Raw genomic sequence first — 19,127 nt, forward strand, 5'->3', positions numbered from 1 at the left:
TACTAAAAGGTATCTAGGTCATGAACACATAGTCCTTTTTGAAACAGGATTACGCTAACATGAACATCGTACCTTTTACCTTGTGATAGCTGGGTCTACATGGGGCAGTTCCAGTGGAACACTTCAGTATGTGCTTCAACTCATGCTCCCAAATTCTGCACTGCAGGGCCATGTAATCAAGCCATAAGAAACAATTACATGACCGGATTTCCCTTCAGTTATATCTATTATAAAAACATAGTTGTTCCTTTCAATTTCTAACATGAAAATTAAGACCCTGATTGTCATTAACAGTTAGCTAAGGGTTAATGTTCTTTTACCTGTAAAGAGTTAACAAAGGGAACCAAACACCTGACCAGAGGACCAATCAGAAAACAAGATTTTTCAAATGTCAAGGGAGGGAAGTTTTTGGGTGGGTGTTCTTTGTCTTGGTTCGGTGGCCCTCTCGGCTCTGAGAGTGATCTCTCTATCTCCAGGCTTTCTAATCTTCTGTTTCCAAGTTGTAAGTACAAGGATAGTAAGACAATAGGTTTATATTGGTTTTTTTGTATTTACATGTGTGTAGTTGCTGGAATGTTTTAAATTGTATTCTTTTTGGATGAGGCTGTTTATTCTTTTTTTCTTTTAAGCAATTAACCCTGTATATTGTCACCTTGATACAGAGACCAATTTTATGTCTTTTTTCTTTCTTTTTATATAAAGTTTTCTTTTTAAGACCTGTTTGAGTTTTTCACTGGTTAAGGCTAAGGAACGAAGGGAGGGGGAAAATCTCTTTGTGTTAGATTTATTAAGCCTGACTTTGCATACTCTCTGGGTGAGGGGAGCGAGAGATTTGATCTCTCAGTACTTGTGTTTCAAGGACTTGAAGCAGGGAATATCCTAGAGTACCCAGGGCGGGGAAATCTGGGAGGAGGTAAAGAGGGGGAAGGGAAGTGCGTTATTTCCCTTTGTGGTGAGACTCAGGGCATCTCAGTCTTGGGGTCCCCCAGGGAAGGTTTTGGGGAGACCAGAGTGAGCCAGACACTGGAATTTTCTGGCTGGTGGCAGCGATATCAGATCCAAGCTGGTAATTAAGTTTAGAGGTTTCATGCTAACTTCTCATGTTCTGAACTCTAAGGTTCAGATCTGAATAGGAAAGTTATGACACTAACATGAAAATTAAGACCCTGATTGAGTAAGTTACTTAAGTACCCGCCTGTTTGTAAGAACTTAATTGATTCCATTGATGTCAGTCAGATTTACTCGCAGTAGACCTGTACCTTGATGAATCAGGGCCTGAGAGTTATTTGGCTAAGCATGCTATAAAATAAACCATTTACCTTACAACAGAGGTTGTTAATGGGTTTCCTTCATGCTAAAGTAAGAATACAACAAATCATTACAATTAACACATTTTAATTGTAAGAATACTGTGGATACTGCACTAATGAAAATAGGATGTTGTTAGGAGCGATTTCCTTAATATTGGATGTTAGGTTAATACACTAATTGAAACTTGTTGGCATTTGATTAAACCATCCAGCATAACAATCATTAATGAAATCTCTTTAAATGTTTTAAATCCTTGCCATAAAAGAAAAACATGTCATTTTAATGGTGTGGTGTTATTGTTTTTTGTTTTTGGTGTTACAGGTAAGCACACTAGACTGGGTACGAGCTGAAAAAATCTATCACCTCTGTGAGGTTCTATTTAAAGTTCACAAGGTAGGTCTTCTGAGAATTACAGACTATATCATTTAACCAAGGTAGCTTACAATTTCCTAACATTTAACAATATAAATAATAGACTCAGCTCAATTTTGATTTATCTATTGCTATAAAACTAGTTCTTAATCTGTAACTATTTCCTGCATAAATATTAAATAATTTAGAATTTGGATCACATCTGTAGTGAGTACATTTCTAAAATATTTTCAGTCCGAAGAAATATTAATATGAGTTCCTGCCATATAAACAATGAATAAAACCACTATCCATAATGAAACCTGTATCTTATAATATTTTAGTAGGAGGAACCATTTTATGGGCCATTTTTTAAAAAGAAATATGTACCTCTAATTAAAACAATGATATTAACATGTGGTTTAGAATGTTTTATGTATAATCTAATCTGACTGTATTTTGGGTGTTATTTGTTTAGCAATGAATTTAAAATTCAGTTCATTGCTACAAATTAGTGATACATTAGATTACAAGTAATAAACAGTCATTATAATTCAGAATGTAGTCCTATATTTACAAGGAGAAATGCTGTTCATTCCTCTGTTACGTAACTTCTCTTTTTTAATATTATTTAGTTTTGTACCAGGCAAAGTATCTGTGGGTTGTTGCGTTTTTATAAAACAATAATTAACTCTTAAATGTTTTCCACCTTTAAAAACTTTTTTTAAACGAGGGGTTGGATGCATTAGGAATGGCTGGGTAGGCAGACAGATGTTATCCTTTACGGTCCAAAGAGAGATCACTGGTGTCCAGTATCAGAGAGGTAGCCGTGTTAGTCTGGATCTGTAAAAGCAGCAAAGAATCCTGTGGCACCTTATAGACTAACAGACGTTTTGAAGCATGAGTTTTCGTGGGTGAATACCCACTTCGTCAGATGCATGTAATGGAAATTTCCAGGGGCAGGTATATATATGCAGGCAAGCTAGAGATAATGAGGTAGTTCAATCAGGGAGGATGAGGCCCTGTTCTAGCAGTTGAGGTGTGAAAACTAAGGGAGGAGAAACTGGTTTTGTAATTGGCAAGCCATTCACAGTCTTTGTTTAATCCTGAGCTGATGGTGTCAAATTTGCAGATGAACTCAAGCTCAGCTCTTTGAAGTCTGGTCCTGAAGTTTTTTTGTTGCAGGATGGCCACCTTAAGGTCTGCTATAGTGTGGCCAGGGAGGTTGAAGTGTTCTTCTACAGGTTTTTGTATATTGCCATTCCTAATATCTGATTTGTGTCCGTTTATCCTTTTCCGTAGCAACTGTCCAGTTTGGCCGATGTACATAGCAGAGGGGCATTGCTGGCATATGATGGTGTATATTACATTGGTGGACATGCAGGTGAATGAACCGGTGATGGTGTGGCTGATCTGGTTAGGTCCTGTGATGGTGTCGCTGGTGAAGATATGTGGGCAGAGTTGGCATCGAGGTTTGTTGCATGGATTGGTTCCTGAGCTAGAGTTCCTATGGTGCGGTATGCAGTTACTGGTGAGAATATGTTTCAGGTATCAGAGAGTAGCCGTGTTAGTCTGGATCTGTAAAAGCAGCAAAGAATCCTGTGGCACCTTATAGACTAACAGACGTTTTGGAGCATGAGCTTTCGTGGGTGAATACCCACTTCCTCAGATGCATGTAATGGAAATATCCAGGGGCAGGTATATATATGTGAGCTAGCAAGCAAGCTAGAGATAACGAGGTCAGTTCAATCAGGGAGGATGAGGCCCTGTTCTAGCAGTTGAGGTGTGAAAACCAAGAGAGGAGAAACTGGTTCTGTAATTGGCAAGCCATTCACAGTCTTTGTTCAATCCTGAGCTGATGGTGTCAAATTTGCAGATGAACTGAAGCTCAGCAGTTTCTCTTTGAAGTCTGGTCCTGAAGTTTTTTTGCTGCAGGATGGCCACCTTAAGGTCTGCTATAGTGTGGCCAGGGAGGTTGAAGTGCTCTCCTACAGGTTTTTGTATATTGCCATTCCTAATGTCTGATTTGTGTCCATTTATCCTTTTCCGTAGAGACTGTCCAGTTTGGCCGATGTACATAGCAGAGGGGCATTGCTGGCATATGATGGCGTATATTACATTGGTGGATGTGCAGGTGAATGAACCAGTGATGGTGTGGCTGATCTGGTTAGGTCCTGTGATGGTGTTGCTGGTGTAGATATGTGGGCAGAGTTGGCATCGAGGTTTGTTGCATGGATTGGTTCCTGAGCTAGAGTTATTATGGTGTGGTGTGCAGTTACTGGTGAGAATATGTTTCAGGTTGGCAGGTTGTCTGTGGGCAAGGATTGGCCTGCCACCCAAGGCCTGTGAAAGTGTGGGATCATTGTCCAGGATGGGTTGTAGATCCTTGATGATGCGTTGGAGGGGTTTTAGCTGGGGGCTGTATGTGATGGCCAGTGGAGTCCTGTTGGTTTCTCTCTTGGGTTTGTCTTGCAGTAGGAGGCTTCTGGGTACACGTCTGGCTCTGTTGATCTGTTTCCTTATTTCCTCGTGCGGGTATTGTAGTTTTGAGAATGCTTGGTGGAGGTTTTGTAGGTGTTGGTCTCTGTCTGAGGGGTCAGAGCAGATGCGATTGTGCCTCAGTGCTTGGCTGTAGACAATGGATCGTGTGATGTGCCCGGGATGGAAGCTGGAGGCATGAAGGTAGGCATAGCGGTCGGTGGGTTTTCGATATAGGGTGGTGTTAATGTGACCATCACTTATTTGCACCGTGGTGTCAAGAAAGTGGACCTCCCGTGTAGATTGGTCCAGGCTGAGGTTGATGGTGGGGTGGAAGCTGTTGAAATCATGGTGGAATTTTTCCAGAGTCTCCTTCCCATGGGTCCAGATGATGAAGATGTCATCAATGTAGCGTAGGTAGAGAAGGGGCGTGAGTGGACGAGAGCTGAGGAAGCGTTGTTCCAGGTCAGCCATAAAAATATTGGCATATTGTGGGGCCATGCGGGTACCCAAAGCGGTGCCACTGATCTGGAGATATATATCGTCATCAAATTTGAAATAGTTGTGTGTGAGGATAAAGGCACAGAGTTCAGCAGCCAGTTGTGCTGTGGCATCATCAGGGATACTGTTCCTGACAGCTTGTATTCCTTCCGTGTGTGGGATGTTTGTGTAGAGAGCCTCTACATCCATGGTGGCTAGGATGGTGTTTTCTGGAAGGTCACCAATGCATTGTAGTTTCCTCAGGAAATCGGTGGTGTCACGGAGATAACTGGGAGTGTTGGTGGCATAGGGTCTGAGTGGAGAGTCCACATATCCAGACAGTCCTTCAGTGAGAGTGCCAATGCCCGAGATGATGGGGCGTCCAGGATTTCCGGGTTTGTGGATCTTGGGTAGTAGATAGAATAACCGGAACAAATCAACATACCCTTAGAGCCCCGGCCAGGGTTTTTCTATCTACACCAGTGACACCATCACAGGACCTAACCAGATCAGCCACACCATCACCGGTTCATTCACCTGCACGTCCACCAATGTAGTATACACCATCATATGCCAGCAATGCCCCTCTGCTATGTACATCGGCCAAACTGGACAGTTGCTACAGAAAAGGATAAACAGACACAAATCAGATATTAGGAATGGCAATATACAAAAACCTGTAGAAGAACACTTCAGCCTCCCTGGCCACACTATAGCAGACCTTAAGGTGGCCATCCTGCAACAAAAACACTTCAGGACCGGACTTCAAAGAGAAACTGCTGAGCTTGAGTTCATCTGCAAATTTGACACCCTCAGCTCAGGATTAAACAAAGACTGTGAATGGCTTGCCAATTACAAAACCAGTTTCTCCTCCCTTAGTTTTCACACCTCAACTGCTAGAACAGGGCCTCATCCTCCCTGATTGAACTACCTCATTATCTCTAGCTTGCCTGCATATATATACCTGCCCCTGGAAATTTCCACTACATGCATCTGACGAAGTGGGTATTCACCCACGAAAGCTCATGCTTCAAAACATCTGTTAGTCTATAAGGTGCCACAGGATTCTTTGCTGGTGTCCAGTATGTGGCCTTCCAAGTTGACTGTGTCAATAAGAGAATTTATATCTGATTATATGTTGAATACATGTTCTCTGAGCCATATCTTGTGGTTTTTAAATAGAAGTCTCTGAATCAGTCAATATAGGGAGGTAGACAGAGACATCACTTCCCCTGTAGCCCCTGGAGCAGCTCTTATGTGAGCTGTATATGTTCTGAGCAGCTGCTCAGCATTTCCCCAATCCACCATATGCTGTTGCTTCTTTGTCTGTTTACCTGCTGGGGGCAAATCCCCATGCACAGGGGGAATCAGATTAGGAGCTCAACTAACTCTGCCTAGTGTAGTGCAGTGCCTAGCAAACGATGTCTCCTCCTCCCTATACAGTCACTGAAGGAAGCCTAGGAGAGGGGAAAATTCAGATAATCTGAGATCCAACAACCATTTTATCTATCCCAGGCCAGTTTAGAGCATCATGGAGACTGATCTAATTTGTACCAGCAGGCTTTATCTCCAATGGCCTGTGTGATAGCGTTCCTCCCACTTACACTCCCTGTCCGTGATGCTCCACTCCATCACTGATGTGTTTTCTGCACTAGAGGCTGTGGTCAGGGAGATATAGCAGCAAGCTTCACTGGTTCTGTGTCCACTGGGGACTGCCTGTGACAGGCATTCCTGGGGTGCAACCTGGAGCTGGGCTCTCTGACATACCAATCACACTGTCAGGCTGGATTAAGCTGCAGTCCTCTCCAGGTCTTGCACTATGAACCAACAATAGAGTGGATTCAGCCACTTCCCCCCAGCTCCCCAACCTAGGACCCCAGAACTGTACCATCTTGCCCTGGTCAAAAGCCTGACCAGTGTAAGTGTATTTACCAATCTGCCCCTCCCTCAGTGTGGTGAAGACAATCCACCAGCCCTGGTTCTTGAGCAGATTTCCCTTTGCATATCAAAAAAACCACTGTTTAAGTAAAAAATATAAAACAGATTTATTAACTACAGAAAGATAGATTTTAAGTAATTGTAAGTAATAGCATACAGATCAAAGTTGGTTACCTAAGAAATAAAACAAAATCACAATCTGCCTCACTCTGATGGTACAAACAATCCACCAATCTTCCATACACAGACTCGAAATCCCATCAACCTGGAACCATCTCCTCAGTCTAGTCTTTGTTCCTGAGCTGTTTTCAGCTGTTCAGTTATTGGGGGGGGGGGTGCGGAGGGGCAGAGTGAGGTCAAGTGATGATGTTGCTTCCCCGTTTTATAGTTTCTGCCAGGCGGAGGGAACTTCATTTTTCCAAATAAAGTCCCCAGCACAGTTAGTGGAAAAGTACAGGACACTGGATTCCATCATGTGCACATGAGCTGGTCACATGCCCTTGCATGGTTCGATGAATCATAGCAGGGGCCATTACCTATATTCTGGCTAGAATGTTCACAGGCATCACAGTGGGGTGTCAACTCCAAGCCCCACTACTCTGAAGTGCTCTGCTGATGCCACCCCAACTGAGTACTCTGTGTATCGCCAAAGGCAAGGAGTGCTGGAGTCCAAGCCCACCTGCCCAAGAAAATACACTCTAATCTTGTCTGTTGAACATGGAAAGAGAAGAGCTGCTGCCACTCTTGGTAGGAGGGAGAACCCCATGCTGCTGCCCTAGCCTCAGTGGAAAGGGAGGAGGGGTTTCATGTCACTATCACTCCAAGTACTGAGCAAGGCAACAATTCGGGAGTGGGGTTGTGTGGGGCCTTCAAAAGCACAGCCATGTGGGGGTATGTCTAGAGCCCTGTATTGCCTTAATGCAACCCCATTTCAAGAGTGGCTGGCTTTTGCTGCCTTTGCACCATCTAAACAGCACAAAGGTAGGAAAATAGGGCAGAGAATCTGCCCCAAAATATTGATTCTGTCTCCTTGTCCTCTTCTGAAACATGTTCATGCTAAAATGATTGGATGTTTCTGGTATACTGCATACAGATGTGATCTCTTCATCTCAAAAAAGATATGCTGGCATTAAAAAAAGTTCAGAAAAGGACAACTAAAATGATTAGGGTTTTGGAACGGGTCCCATATGAGGAGAGATTAAATAGGCTAGGACTTTTCAGCCTGGAAAAGAGGAGACTGAGGGGGGATATGATAGAGTTACATAAAATCATGAGTGGTGTGGAGATAGTGAATAAGGAAAAGTTATTTTCTTGTTTCCCTAATATAAGAACTAGGGGCCACCAAATGAAATTTATGGGCAGCAGGGAATGGTGTCCCTAGCCTCTATTCATCAGAGGGTGCTGATGGACGGCCAGAGAGAGATCACTTGATCGTTACCTGTTAGGTTCACTCCCTCGGAGGCACCTGGCATTGGCCACTGTCGTTAGACAGGATACTGGGCTGGGTGGACCTTTGGTCTGACCCAGTATGGCCGTTCTTATATTCTTATGTAGATACTCCTGGTGTCTTTTAAAAAGAGGTGTTTTCTTTCTCATCAGAATATTACCATTGCTGATTTGATGCTCAGTCCTTCCTTTACTGTTCTGGCAAGGTTAATTTCAAGGACGATCCATCCTTACAACAAATTCTATGGTTGCTTTTTCATTAAGAAAAAAAAAAGTGGGAAATAAATTACCTTAGACTTGACCGTTAATGTTCTTGACATTTTAATAAATGAATGCTTAATTGTCAGTCTTGGTGAATACATTAGCTAAAACATAAAAGCTCACTTTAACCTCCTTTCTGTTGACACTTCAGTATAAATGATAATTATAGAAATTTAGAGCAAATCAATTAAAATGGAAAAAACCTTAATTTCTGGAAGAGATTAAAGTTTCTCCATTACAGCCTCTAAGACCCAGACTGCATTAGAGAACCTACTATGTTAAGAAAGATTTTTTTTAAAGATTTCAGAAGCACAGTTGTGCTGTTTTTGCAAATAGAAAGTAAGTTAGTAAATAGTTTTTAAAGACCCTTCTCAAGACTAGATATGTTGGATGCTTGTTTAACTTTAAATGTCCTATCTAAACCCAGAAGCTAAATGTGCCTTTGGAGATTATTTTTCTACAGGGTATGGATGCTTCAGTGTATATTTTAGTGTATACAGGTGTGGTGTCATTCATTACATACATTTACATGCACACAGTTATATCACTTATGTAGTAGTGATAACCAGACATTTAAATGAAATAATGTGATTTATTTAATTTAACCCACATATTTATCTTTCCTGCACTTTTCCTATTACTAAAAAAATCATACCACTGAGCATCAGCATCAAATAGACATTGATTAAAATTCAACTCACCCTGAAAATCGTAGAATTATAAAAAAGTAGGGCTGGAAGGGACCTCCAGAAGTCATTCATTTCATCCTCCTACACTGGAGGCAGGATTTAGTAAACCTAGACCATCTTTAATAGGCGTTTTTCTAATATGTTAAAAACCTCCAATGATGGGATTCCACAATCTCGTAGATAAACTATGCTAGTGCTTAAATATCCTCCTAGTTAGAAAGTTTTTGCTAATATCCAACCTAAATCTCCCTTGCTGCATGCTAAGCTGATTACATCTCATCCTGTCCTCAATGGATGTGAAGAACAATTGATCACCATCTTCATTATAACAACACTTAACATATTTGAAGACTATCAGCTCCCATCTCAGCCTTCTCTTTTCTAGACCAAATGTTTCCTCCTATCCCCAAACTGTACAATTCCCCCCCCCCCGAAAAAAATAAAACTTACGCTAGCCAAAGGCCCAGGACAGACAATATTCAGTCCTGCAGCAGTTAGAAGTTTAACACCCAATATCTCATGACTCTGCAGAGCTACAAACAGGGAGCCAAACCGTCAGGCACAGAAGGAGAAGACAGGGGCTTATCTCTTCTCTTCTTTTCTCCCTCTCCCCCAAATTTCCAATCCTGAGGAGCAGCTGGAGGTCAGTTTCAACAGCCTCAGAACTCTGTTTCAATAGCTAGAATGGCCCTATGGGATGTTCTGCTCACAGAATCACTGGAGCTCTGGTCATGCCTCTGACATAGCCTCCAGAATGTCCACTATTCCAGGGGTTGGCAGCAGCAGGCAGCACAGAGCTAACTTATGCCAGTCTTATGCTAGCTAGTGATTCTGCAATGCAAGGGAAATTCCCATCTGCCCTGTTAGGGACAGCTGTCTATTCTTTTGGGACCATAAGAAAAGTACATAGAGGATGGAGTACAGTGCTCTTTAATATTGAAAAGGGGCAACTCCCGGTGTCCTATGAGACACACAGCATTTGCTTCTATAACTGGAAGGTCCTGAGATTCCAGAATTTAAAGCTTACATTTTTATGTATACTGATGCTATTTTAGGATATTTTGAAGTCTGATCCCAATTATGGGGTGTGTGGTTATGGGTGTGGGTGTGTGTGTTGAAGTCTGAGCCAAGTTCGTTTTTTTTCCCCACCCGTATATTGCAATTCCACTAACTCATGTAGAGAGGTATCCTGATTTTCACTAGTGTCCTTTAAACCCAAATCTTGCCTTCTTGTTTTAATGTGTCTCTCCCTTTGAATTCTGTACAGTTACTCATAACTAATAAAGCTACCATTATGTGTGAGGGAATGCAAGTAGTAATAGTCCTGATTAAAAAAAAAACTCTAAAACATTTATAAAATAGATTTTCTGTAAAATAGGAGAGATGTGAAATGGGATGTGTTTATTTCCATTTTGGGACAGCCCCCTGCCCAAAACTTGCTGGAACTTGGGTATTCTTCCTCACCTTAACCTGCAATCTTGGAGGGAGATGCAATGGGAATAAAAAAAAATATTTCAACCAAGAAAAATGTGATCCTGACTGCAGACACCTGTCTACTCTTCCCATCTTCCATGTCATCAAACAGAAATTAAGAAATAGTTGAGAAATCAAGAGAATTAATATATTCTGAAAGTGTTAAAGAAAATTTTTAAAAATGCCATTTGGGGATTTATTTATTGAAAGTCCTTATGTATTTTTTTTAAATGAAGATGGGCATTAATAGTAACCTTCAAACCTAGTTTTGCTTTTCTCTGTATATTTATCTAACAATAACCAACTGAAGTATTTGGAAACTTCCTATAATAAAGTATTTTAGTTCACTAAAATCTTCATTATAAGGAGATCCTGTTCTTCCCTGGATTGATTGCAGAGTATCTCTTCACTCCATCCAGTTTCAGAACAGCACTTGCTGCTCTGGAGGACCTCTGCCACACCATATTGTGATTTCTAGCATTAGCCCATGATAATTGCTGCATTCCTGTAAGCTTAGCAGAGTGAAACCCAATTATAGTGGAAAGAAACGTTATATAATACTTAGTGAGTGTAAGTCAGCTGAAATGCATTTAAGTAATTCAGGAATTCCTCTCCATTTCACTGTAAACATAGGTGTCTATGTAGCTGAGTTCATTATAAGCAAATTCCGTTGTATATCACCTCTGAGTTCTACATGATTGGACTTAGATTGCAAAATAAAAGAAACTCATTTGATTTGTCTGTTTTTATTTTTAGGCATTTCTATTTTTCACATCAGGGTGCAGTGTCTGCAAGGCATAGTTTAAGTAAGACAGAGTTCATTTAAGTTCCAAAAAGTACTTTCATTTGTACAGAGCTGTTTGTTGTTGGATGGTTGTGGGGTTTTTTGTTTTTTGTTTTTTCATTTTGTTTTACTTTTAAAACTTTTTAAAATTGTAAGTTTACAAAATTTCTGTAACAGATAAATTGCATCAATTGGTGTATAGATTAACTATGTGACCTAAAATAAGAATATAATTATCTTAAATTTATCCCTGTTAAAATGCCACTAACTTCAATGGATTTATATCAGGTAATTATTTTTAAATCTGACTATTAGCTTGGAAGAATGTTACTTTAAAGACATTTGAACAAAACATTGTATTAAGAACATGCAAAGTAAGCTCATAAATAAAATATTTTAATCAGGTGCTTCAACCTGAAGTCCTCATTGTCTGATTTAGTCAATCGGGGTGGGTCCATGTATTTGAAAGAATCATTTTTTATCTGCTATGCTCAAATTCTTGGCAACAGGAATTGAACTTGAGTCTTTTGGTGCTTGATACAGGAGCTTGTGCTTCCTGGGATAAAATAGCCCCTCTCTTAGCAAGCTCATAAATTCCTAGTTGGCCTAGCCACCGCTAGAGGAGGACAAGCAGCAAAGAATCCTGTGGCACCTTATAGACTAATAGACGTTTTGGAGCATGAGCTTTCATGGGTGAATACATGCATCCGACGAAGTGGGTATTCACCCACGAAAGCTCATGCTCCAAAACATCTGTTAGTCTATAAGGTGCCACAGGATTCTTTACTGCTTTTACAGATCCAGACTAACATGGCTACCCCTCTGATACTAGAGGGGGACAGAGTGCCACACCAAGCAGGCATGCCTTACATACTGTGCTGTCCATTGCCAGGGAAGTGCATTGGGCTTCGGAGGTTTCCCCCTTCAGTTCCCTTTATGGGCCACCGTGTGTCATGTTGATACTCCAGCTGGGTTGCCAGCAGCAGCAAACAAACCTGGGACCTCTGAATCTTAATGCATGAGCTTTATTGTCTGAGCTGAAAGGCCATGTTCTCTTCGCCATGGCTGTAGCAGACTTATCAATCTCTAGCTGGTCCAGCCACCACTAGAGGGGGGCAAAGTGCCACACCAAGCAGGCACGGCTTACATATCAAAAATATATTAACATGAGAAGTTTGTTTATTCACATTGATAAGGAAAGCATGAGTTCAAATGCACACATATAAAGTAAAAGGAAATATAAATACTGTTCCTTTCTAAGTAGATGCCCATGAATATCTGAAAAAAATCTTTATTCCCAACACACTGATCATAGGTATCTCTGTCTCTCTCCAGCTTGGAGTCCCCAAGCTTAGATTCACTACATAGGATTCTGGAGCTCTCTTTGAGAAACTTCTCCAGAAATCCAGTGGCAGTCACCAACTCTCTGTCAGAGCCTTAATTTGAAGCTTTTGATCCACCTTCACATCCTCATTCCAATATCCATGGTACCTCTCCAGAATACTTGCTTGCACCTTCAGGAAGTTTTATGTCTCTCTCCCCAACCACCTCCTCCCCTCCCACACCTACCTCCACATGAAAATATTAATTCTTTTTAAAATATAACTATTTATTGTATTTAATAACAGATTGCATTGCTTACATTGGTATGTTGCAAACTATAGAAATACCTGGATTAGATTAGATGATAGAAAGAGAGATAGAGGTGACCTAATCTGTTTTGACCTTGTGAATGAGAGGATTTGAGAGCAGTAGCCTTTATGATTCTCATGACACTGTACTGAGAAACGTAAGTATTAACATAACAGATTTACAGATAGATAAACTGAGGCACAAAGCATTTTAAATTGACAGTGAGTCAGTAACAGAACTGAGAACAGACATTTAGATTCAAAGTCACTTGCTGAAGACATAGGACAATACCGACTTAATTATTTGTTTAGTGCTGGTTGAAATATCACTTACTAAAATGTCTTTCAGCTCTGGCTTGCTGATGATTGCTGGCTACAAGCAAACTTGTATTTAGGTATTCATCAGGACTATGAGCTTGAAGACCAGAGGCCATATTGTTTCAGTGTCATGGTTGGACATGGCAAGAGTCATTATTTTAACGTAGAGCTTGGCAGTGAGTTGGCGGCATGGGAAAAATCATTTCAAAGAGCAATTTTCTTGGACGTTCAAAGAACAGGGGTAAGTAATACATAACTTAATTACTGCAGCCATTTTATTGCTAAAATAAGTTTAACATATAGAACATTTTAGACATTTTTAAATGTTTTTGTGATTTTTTTTAAAGTTGATTTTCAGAAAGAAATAGGCAACGAAAAGTACAGAAATGCAAATGACTTACAACTTTTGTACTTTTCAAATACTGCATACTTCACTGGATCTCCAGTAGAATTATGGAACTATGCAATTTTGCAACTTGTCAAAGCAGCAAGACCAGATATACCATAACATATTAGGGTGGGGGTAACAGTAATCAAATAGAAGATTATACATGAATAGGCGGAGGAGGGAAGGAGAGGACTGGGGAGGTTGAGGGGGAAAGGGAGAGGAGAGGTTAAATGGAATAGAGGTCTGGCATTCTTTAAACCATCTCAACTTTTTTATATAGAAATATGGTCCAAGTTTCTTCATATTCATATAATTGCTGTCTTTCTTTGGCTGCTAACTCTGACATAGTGGAATATTATTGCCCATATTTTGGACGCTAAGGTCCAAATCTGGGACTAGCATGAAAACCTCCAAGCTTAGTTACCAGCTTGGACCTGGTACTTGCTGCCACCACCCAAAAAATTAGAGTGTTTTGGGGCACTCTGGTCCCCCTGAAAAACCTTCCCTGGGGACCCCAAGACCCAAATCCCTTGAGTCTCACAACAAAGGGAAATAATCCTTTTTCCCTTCCCCCCTCCAGGTGCTTCTAGAGAGATACACAGACACAAGCTCTGTAAATCCAAACAGAGTGACTCCCCCTCTCCGTTCCCAGTCCTGGAAACAAAAGCACTTTCCTCTTCACCCAGAGGGAATGCAAAATCAGGCTAGCAAATCCAACACACACAGATCTCCCTCTGATTTCTTCCTCCCACCAATTCCCTGGTGAGTACAGACTCAATTTCCCTGAAGTAAAGAAAAACTCCAACAGGTCTTAAAAGAAAGCTTTATATAAAAAGAAAGAAAAATACATACAAATGGTCTCTCTGTATTAAGGTGACAAAATACAGGGTCAATTGCTTAAAAGAATATTGAATAAACAGCCTTATTCAAAAAGAATACAAATCAAAGCACTCCAGCACTTATATTCATACAAATACTAAAGAAAAGAAACCATATAACTTACTATCTGATCTCTTTGTCCTTACACTTAGAAACAGAAGATTAGAAAGCAGAAACTACTTCTCCAAAGCTCAGAGAAAGCAGGCAGACAGAAAACAAAGACCCAGACACAAACTTCCCTCCACCCAGAGTTGAAAAAATCCGGTTTCCTGATTGGTCCTCTGGTCAGGTGCTTCAGGTGAAAGAGACATTAACCCTTAGCTATCTGTTTATGACACCTACCAATTTCACGGCTGTGAAAAACACATCATAGACCATGAAATAAGCCCTTCCCCATGAAATCCAATATCCACTTGTTACTAGGAGTACCCCAGAAAAGCGGGATCCTAGCTCCAGCAAGTCCTGTCCCTCCCCTGCACAGCTGCTCTGGGTGGGGAGGAAAACCAGACCAGCCTCAGCAGCCCCAGAGCCCTCCTGCAGCTGGAGGAGGCTTGTGGAGTTGGATCTGATCTTCCCTGTGCTGCTGGGTGCGCCCCAGCTGGGGGCTCCTAGCAGCTAGTCCAAGCAGGGCTGGAGCAGCACAAGTACGGTATACCTAGGTACACAATTGCATTAGTTTACCTGTGGAAATTCCACGGAGAGAGAACCCCTCTACATTTCAACTGGTAGATTTGGAGCAGTTCTAATTTTTTCCAATTTAGTTTGTAACCAAATATTGATTCAAATTTTTGAATTAGTGATAAGAGGGCTGGAATTGTTGTTTTGGACTTGGATATAAATTTTATATTTTTAATAATCTTATAGTGAATACACAATACAGAAACAGGTCTAATAATCATGTAAATATTGATTTATCTATGAGGATGTTCTCTGACTAGCATGTGTTGTGACAGCTCAGGGAACAGATGTTCCAACAAGAATATTATAATCACGTTACCCTCATTATAATAAATGGAAAATCAATACATTGTCCTGTGGATATTCTTTGAAAAAAACTGGTTATGAAACTTCTGTTCAGAAGCACTACGTTCATCCTCTTTTTATGCCAAATCTTTTAATTTAGAAAGAGAACAACTAGCTAGATTCTGCTCTCATAGTACGCACATGTGTGTGTGCTTTGGGAGTGACTCTGTTGACATCAAATGAAATATGCCAGTGTAAAATGTTATGAGTAAACCCTGCTGGGTTAAATGAGGAATCTTAAACCTCAAAACTAGGAGCTCCCAGATTGTCACCACTATGTGGATGACAAAAGCCATCTCAGCCTGATTCTTTTCTCAGATATAAAGATACATTTCTCTTGAATGGGAGTTACACTGCTGTTCTGAAAGCAGAATAAGTCTCATACTATTCATTTAATTCAAATACTCTCTGGACTCAAAGATCTTGTTAATAGGATATTACCATTATGTACAATAAGTAAATTTAAAGCTGATCAGCTAGAGCTGTATCCGCAGATGCACTGGACCAGCTCTGGTAGCATATGATGGAGGAGGGACAGAGATGGCTTTCCTTCTTCCCCGTTCCAAATTCCCAGAGATGCTGGGGAACTGGTTCAGCACCTGGTGCAAATTACCATGGCTAATATAATATGTGCTGGTTTCCTAATGGTGGTACCAGAGCACAGTACACTCCATTCAGTGGTAAGCTCCAGCCGGTTCGCAGGAACCGGTTGTTAAATTTAGAAGCCTTTTTAGAACCGGTTGTTCCAGGACAACCGGTTCTAAAAAAGTTTTTAAATTTAACAAAGGCTCAGGCAGCTGTCCACCCGGCCCCAGATCACCTCCCCCTCTCCCCTGAATGCTCCGCCCTCCTCCTCCTCCTCACCTCCCCTGCTTCCCGTGAATCAGATGTTCACGGGAAGCCTGAAACAAGCAGCGGGCAGGTAAGTCGGACTGGGGGGGGACAGTGCACGCGGCCCAGTCCAGCTCCACCTGAGCGGCTCCCCCTGGTCGCAGCCAAGCGCCCCAGCCTGGTCTCGTCCAAGCACCTCCGGCTCGGGCTGGTCCCAGCCAAGCGACTCCGACCCCACCCAGCTCGGGCCCGCAGCACCGGTCCCAGCCAAGCAGCTCCAGCCCGGCCCGGCCCGGGGAGTTGGGCCCCACGGCACCAGTTGCGGTCCCAGTGGAGCAGACCCGGTCCTGGCCCCAGGCAGTGTGGTAAGGGGGCAGGGAGCAGGGAGAGGGTGTTCGGTCGATTGTGGGGGGGTGGGGCAGTCAGAGGACAGGGATCAGGGGGATTGAATGGGGGCAAAGGTCCCAGGGGGCAGTCAGGAAGGAGCAGGGGTTGGATGAAGTGGTGGGGGGAAGTTAGGGACAGGGAGAAGGGGTGGTTGGATGGGGCAGGGATCCCGGGGGGCCATCAAGAATGAGAGAAGGGGTTGGATAGAGTGGCAGGGGACAGGGAAGGGGTGGTTGGATGGGGCAGGAGTCCTGGGGGGTGGTGTCAAGGAACATGGGGGGTTGGATGGGGCACAACCCCCGGGGGGGCATGACCCCCTTGTGAGGTGAGGAAGAGGGAACCTGTTGTCAATATTTTGGCAGCTCATCACTGACTCCATTATTACAGAACACACTATTTCATACCTCCAGCACATTGAAAATACGCTATGCTGTGGATTTGTAAAGAACAAATCGTGTCAAACCAATCTGATAGCGTTCTTTGATAGGATAATGAGCCTTGTGGATAAGGGAGAAGTGGTGGATGTGATATACCTAGACTTTAGTAAGGCATTTGATATGGTCTCGCATGATATTCTTATAGATAAACTAGGAAAGTACAATTTAGATGGGGCTACTATAAGGTGGATGCATAACTGGCTGGATAACCGTACTCAGAGAGTAGTTGTTAATGGCTCCCAATCCTGCTGGAAAGGTATAACAAGTGGGGTTCCGCAGGGGTCTGTTTTGGGACCAGTTCTGTTCAATATCTTCATCAACGATTTAGATGTTGGCATAGAAAGTACGCTTATTAAGTTTGCGGACGATACCAAACTGGGAGGGATTGCAACTGCTTTGGAGGACAGGGTCAAAATTCAAAATGATCTGGACAAATTGGAGAAATGGTCTGAGGTAAACAGGATGAAGTTCAATAAAGACAAATGCAGAGTGCTCCACTTAGGAAGGAACAATCAGTTTCACATATACAGAATGGGAAGAGACTGTCTACGAAGGAGTATGGCAGAAAGAGATCTAGGGGTCATAGTAGACCACAAGCTTAATATGAGTCAACAGTGTGATACTGTTGCAAAAAAAGCAAACATGATTCTGGGATGCATTAACAGGTGTGTTGTAAACGAGACACGAGAAGTCATTCTTCCGCTTTACTCTGCGCTGGTCAGGCCTCAGTTGGAGTATTGTGTCCAGTTCTGGGCACCGCATTTTAAGAAAGATGTGGAGAAACTGGAGAGGGTCCAGAGAAGAGCAACAAGAATGATTAAAGGTCTTGAGAACATGATCTATGAAGGAAGGCTGAAGGAATTGGGTTTGTTTAGTTTGGAAAAGAGAAGACTGAGAGGGGACATGATAGCAGTTTTCAGGTATCTAAAAGGGTGTCATCAGGAGGAGGGAGAAAACTTGTTCACCTTAGCCTCTAATGATAGAACAAGAAGCAATGGACTTAAACTGCAGCAAGAGAGATTTAGGTTGGACATTAGGAAAAAGTTCCTAACTGTCAGGGTAGTTAAACACTGGAATAGATTGCCTAGGGAAGTTGTGGAATCTCCATCTCTGGAGATATTTAAGAGTAGGTTAAATAAATGTCTATTAGGGATGGTCTAGACAATATTTGGTCCTGCCATGAGGGCAGGGGACTGGACTCGATGACCTCTCGAGGTCCCTTCCAGTCCTGGAGTCTATGAGTCTATGAGACGGTGCTGGGAAAAGGGGACTTCGAAGGGCTAAGGATCTGGCTCCTGAAGTCCAAAAGACGAATTCAGTCCTATAAAAGCTATTGCTTAAACAAGCAAGCAAACAACAACAAATCCAGAGGTGTTTCCTCTTCTGAGATGGGCAAACTGGTTCCTTGGGAAAAGATGCTTTCCTCAAAGAATCTCTGAATCTAGTTATTTTAGATTTTTAAATCTGTACTTCGTCATTGTTTTGCCTCTTGGGTTCACTCTGGCAAGCAGTTTAGTGACGGATAACTTTTAATGTGATATAACTGGAGGGGACTCATGCCACAACTTGACAATTGTATATGCAATATGAATATATAGTGATGGGCTATGCAAACATACTGGGTCAAAAGAGGTTAAAAGACAGAACTGGGCCCGGGTAGTCCAGCCCCTCCAGCCCTGCAGTGCATCCTCCAACTGGATAAAGGGTTGAAAAGGGAGTATCCCAGCTCTGAAGAGAGGCAGGAGACTGAGATACCCTGAAGGCTTCTGACAATAGCACCAGTTTAGTTATTTTCTTTCTTTTCTTTCTATGTGTTTTTTGGGTAATGTTGCAACACATAGAAATGTTTATGTAGTGCTGTTACTAAGGGCTCTACTGTCCATAAAAAAACACAATATCCCTCCCTCCAGCTTGATCGCAAATTGCGTAACGGGCCTAACAATTTAAATTATCAGGCCCGAAGGGGGGACTGTGACAGTCTGCAGCAACCCCCTAACAGCTAGTAGCCTTATAATAGCTGGC

At 42.1% G+C, this 19,127-nt stretch overlaps 1 protein-coding gene across 1 annotated transcript in view; it reads left to right on the forward strand.

Annotated features, from left to right (window-relative positions):
• Positions 1 to 19,127, forward strand: part of SNTG2 (syntrophin gamma 2) — a 272,147-nt gene that overhangs the window by 211,851 nt on the left and 41,169 nt on the right. The window contains exons 13-14 of the mRNA XM_050951641.1: positions 1,633 to 1,704; positions 13,192 to 13,401. Coding sequence (XP_050807598.1) covers positions 1,633 to 1,704; positions 13,192 to 13,401 — 282 coding nt within the window. The remainder of the gene's footprint in view (positions 1 to 1,632; positions 1,705 to 13,191; positions 13,402 to 19,127) is intronic.

Source organism: Gopherus flavomarginatus, chromosome 4 (assembly GCF_025201925.1).
Source record: "Gopherus flavomarginatus isolate rGopFla2 chromosome 4, rGopFla2.mat.asm, whole genome shotgun sequence".
Classification (NCBI taxonomy): Eukaryota; Metazoa; Chordata; order Testudines; family Testudinidae; genus Gopherus; species Gopherus flavomarginatus.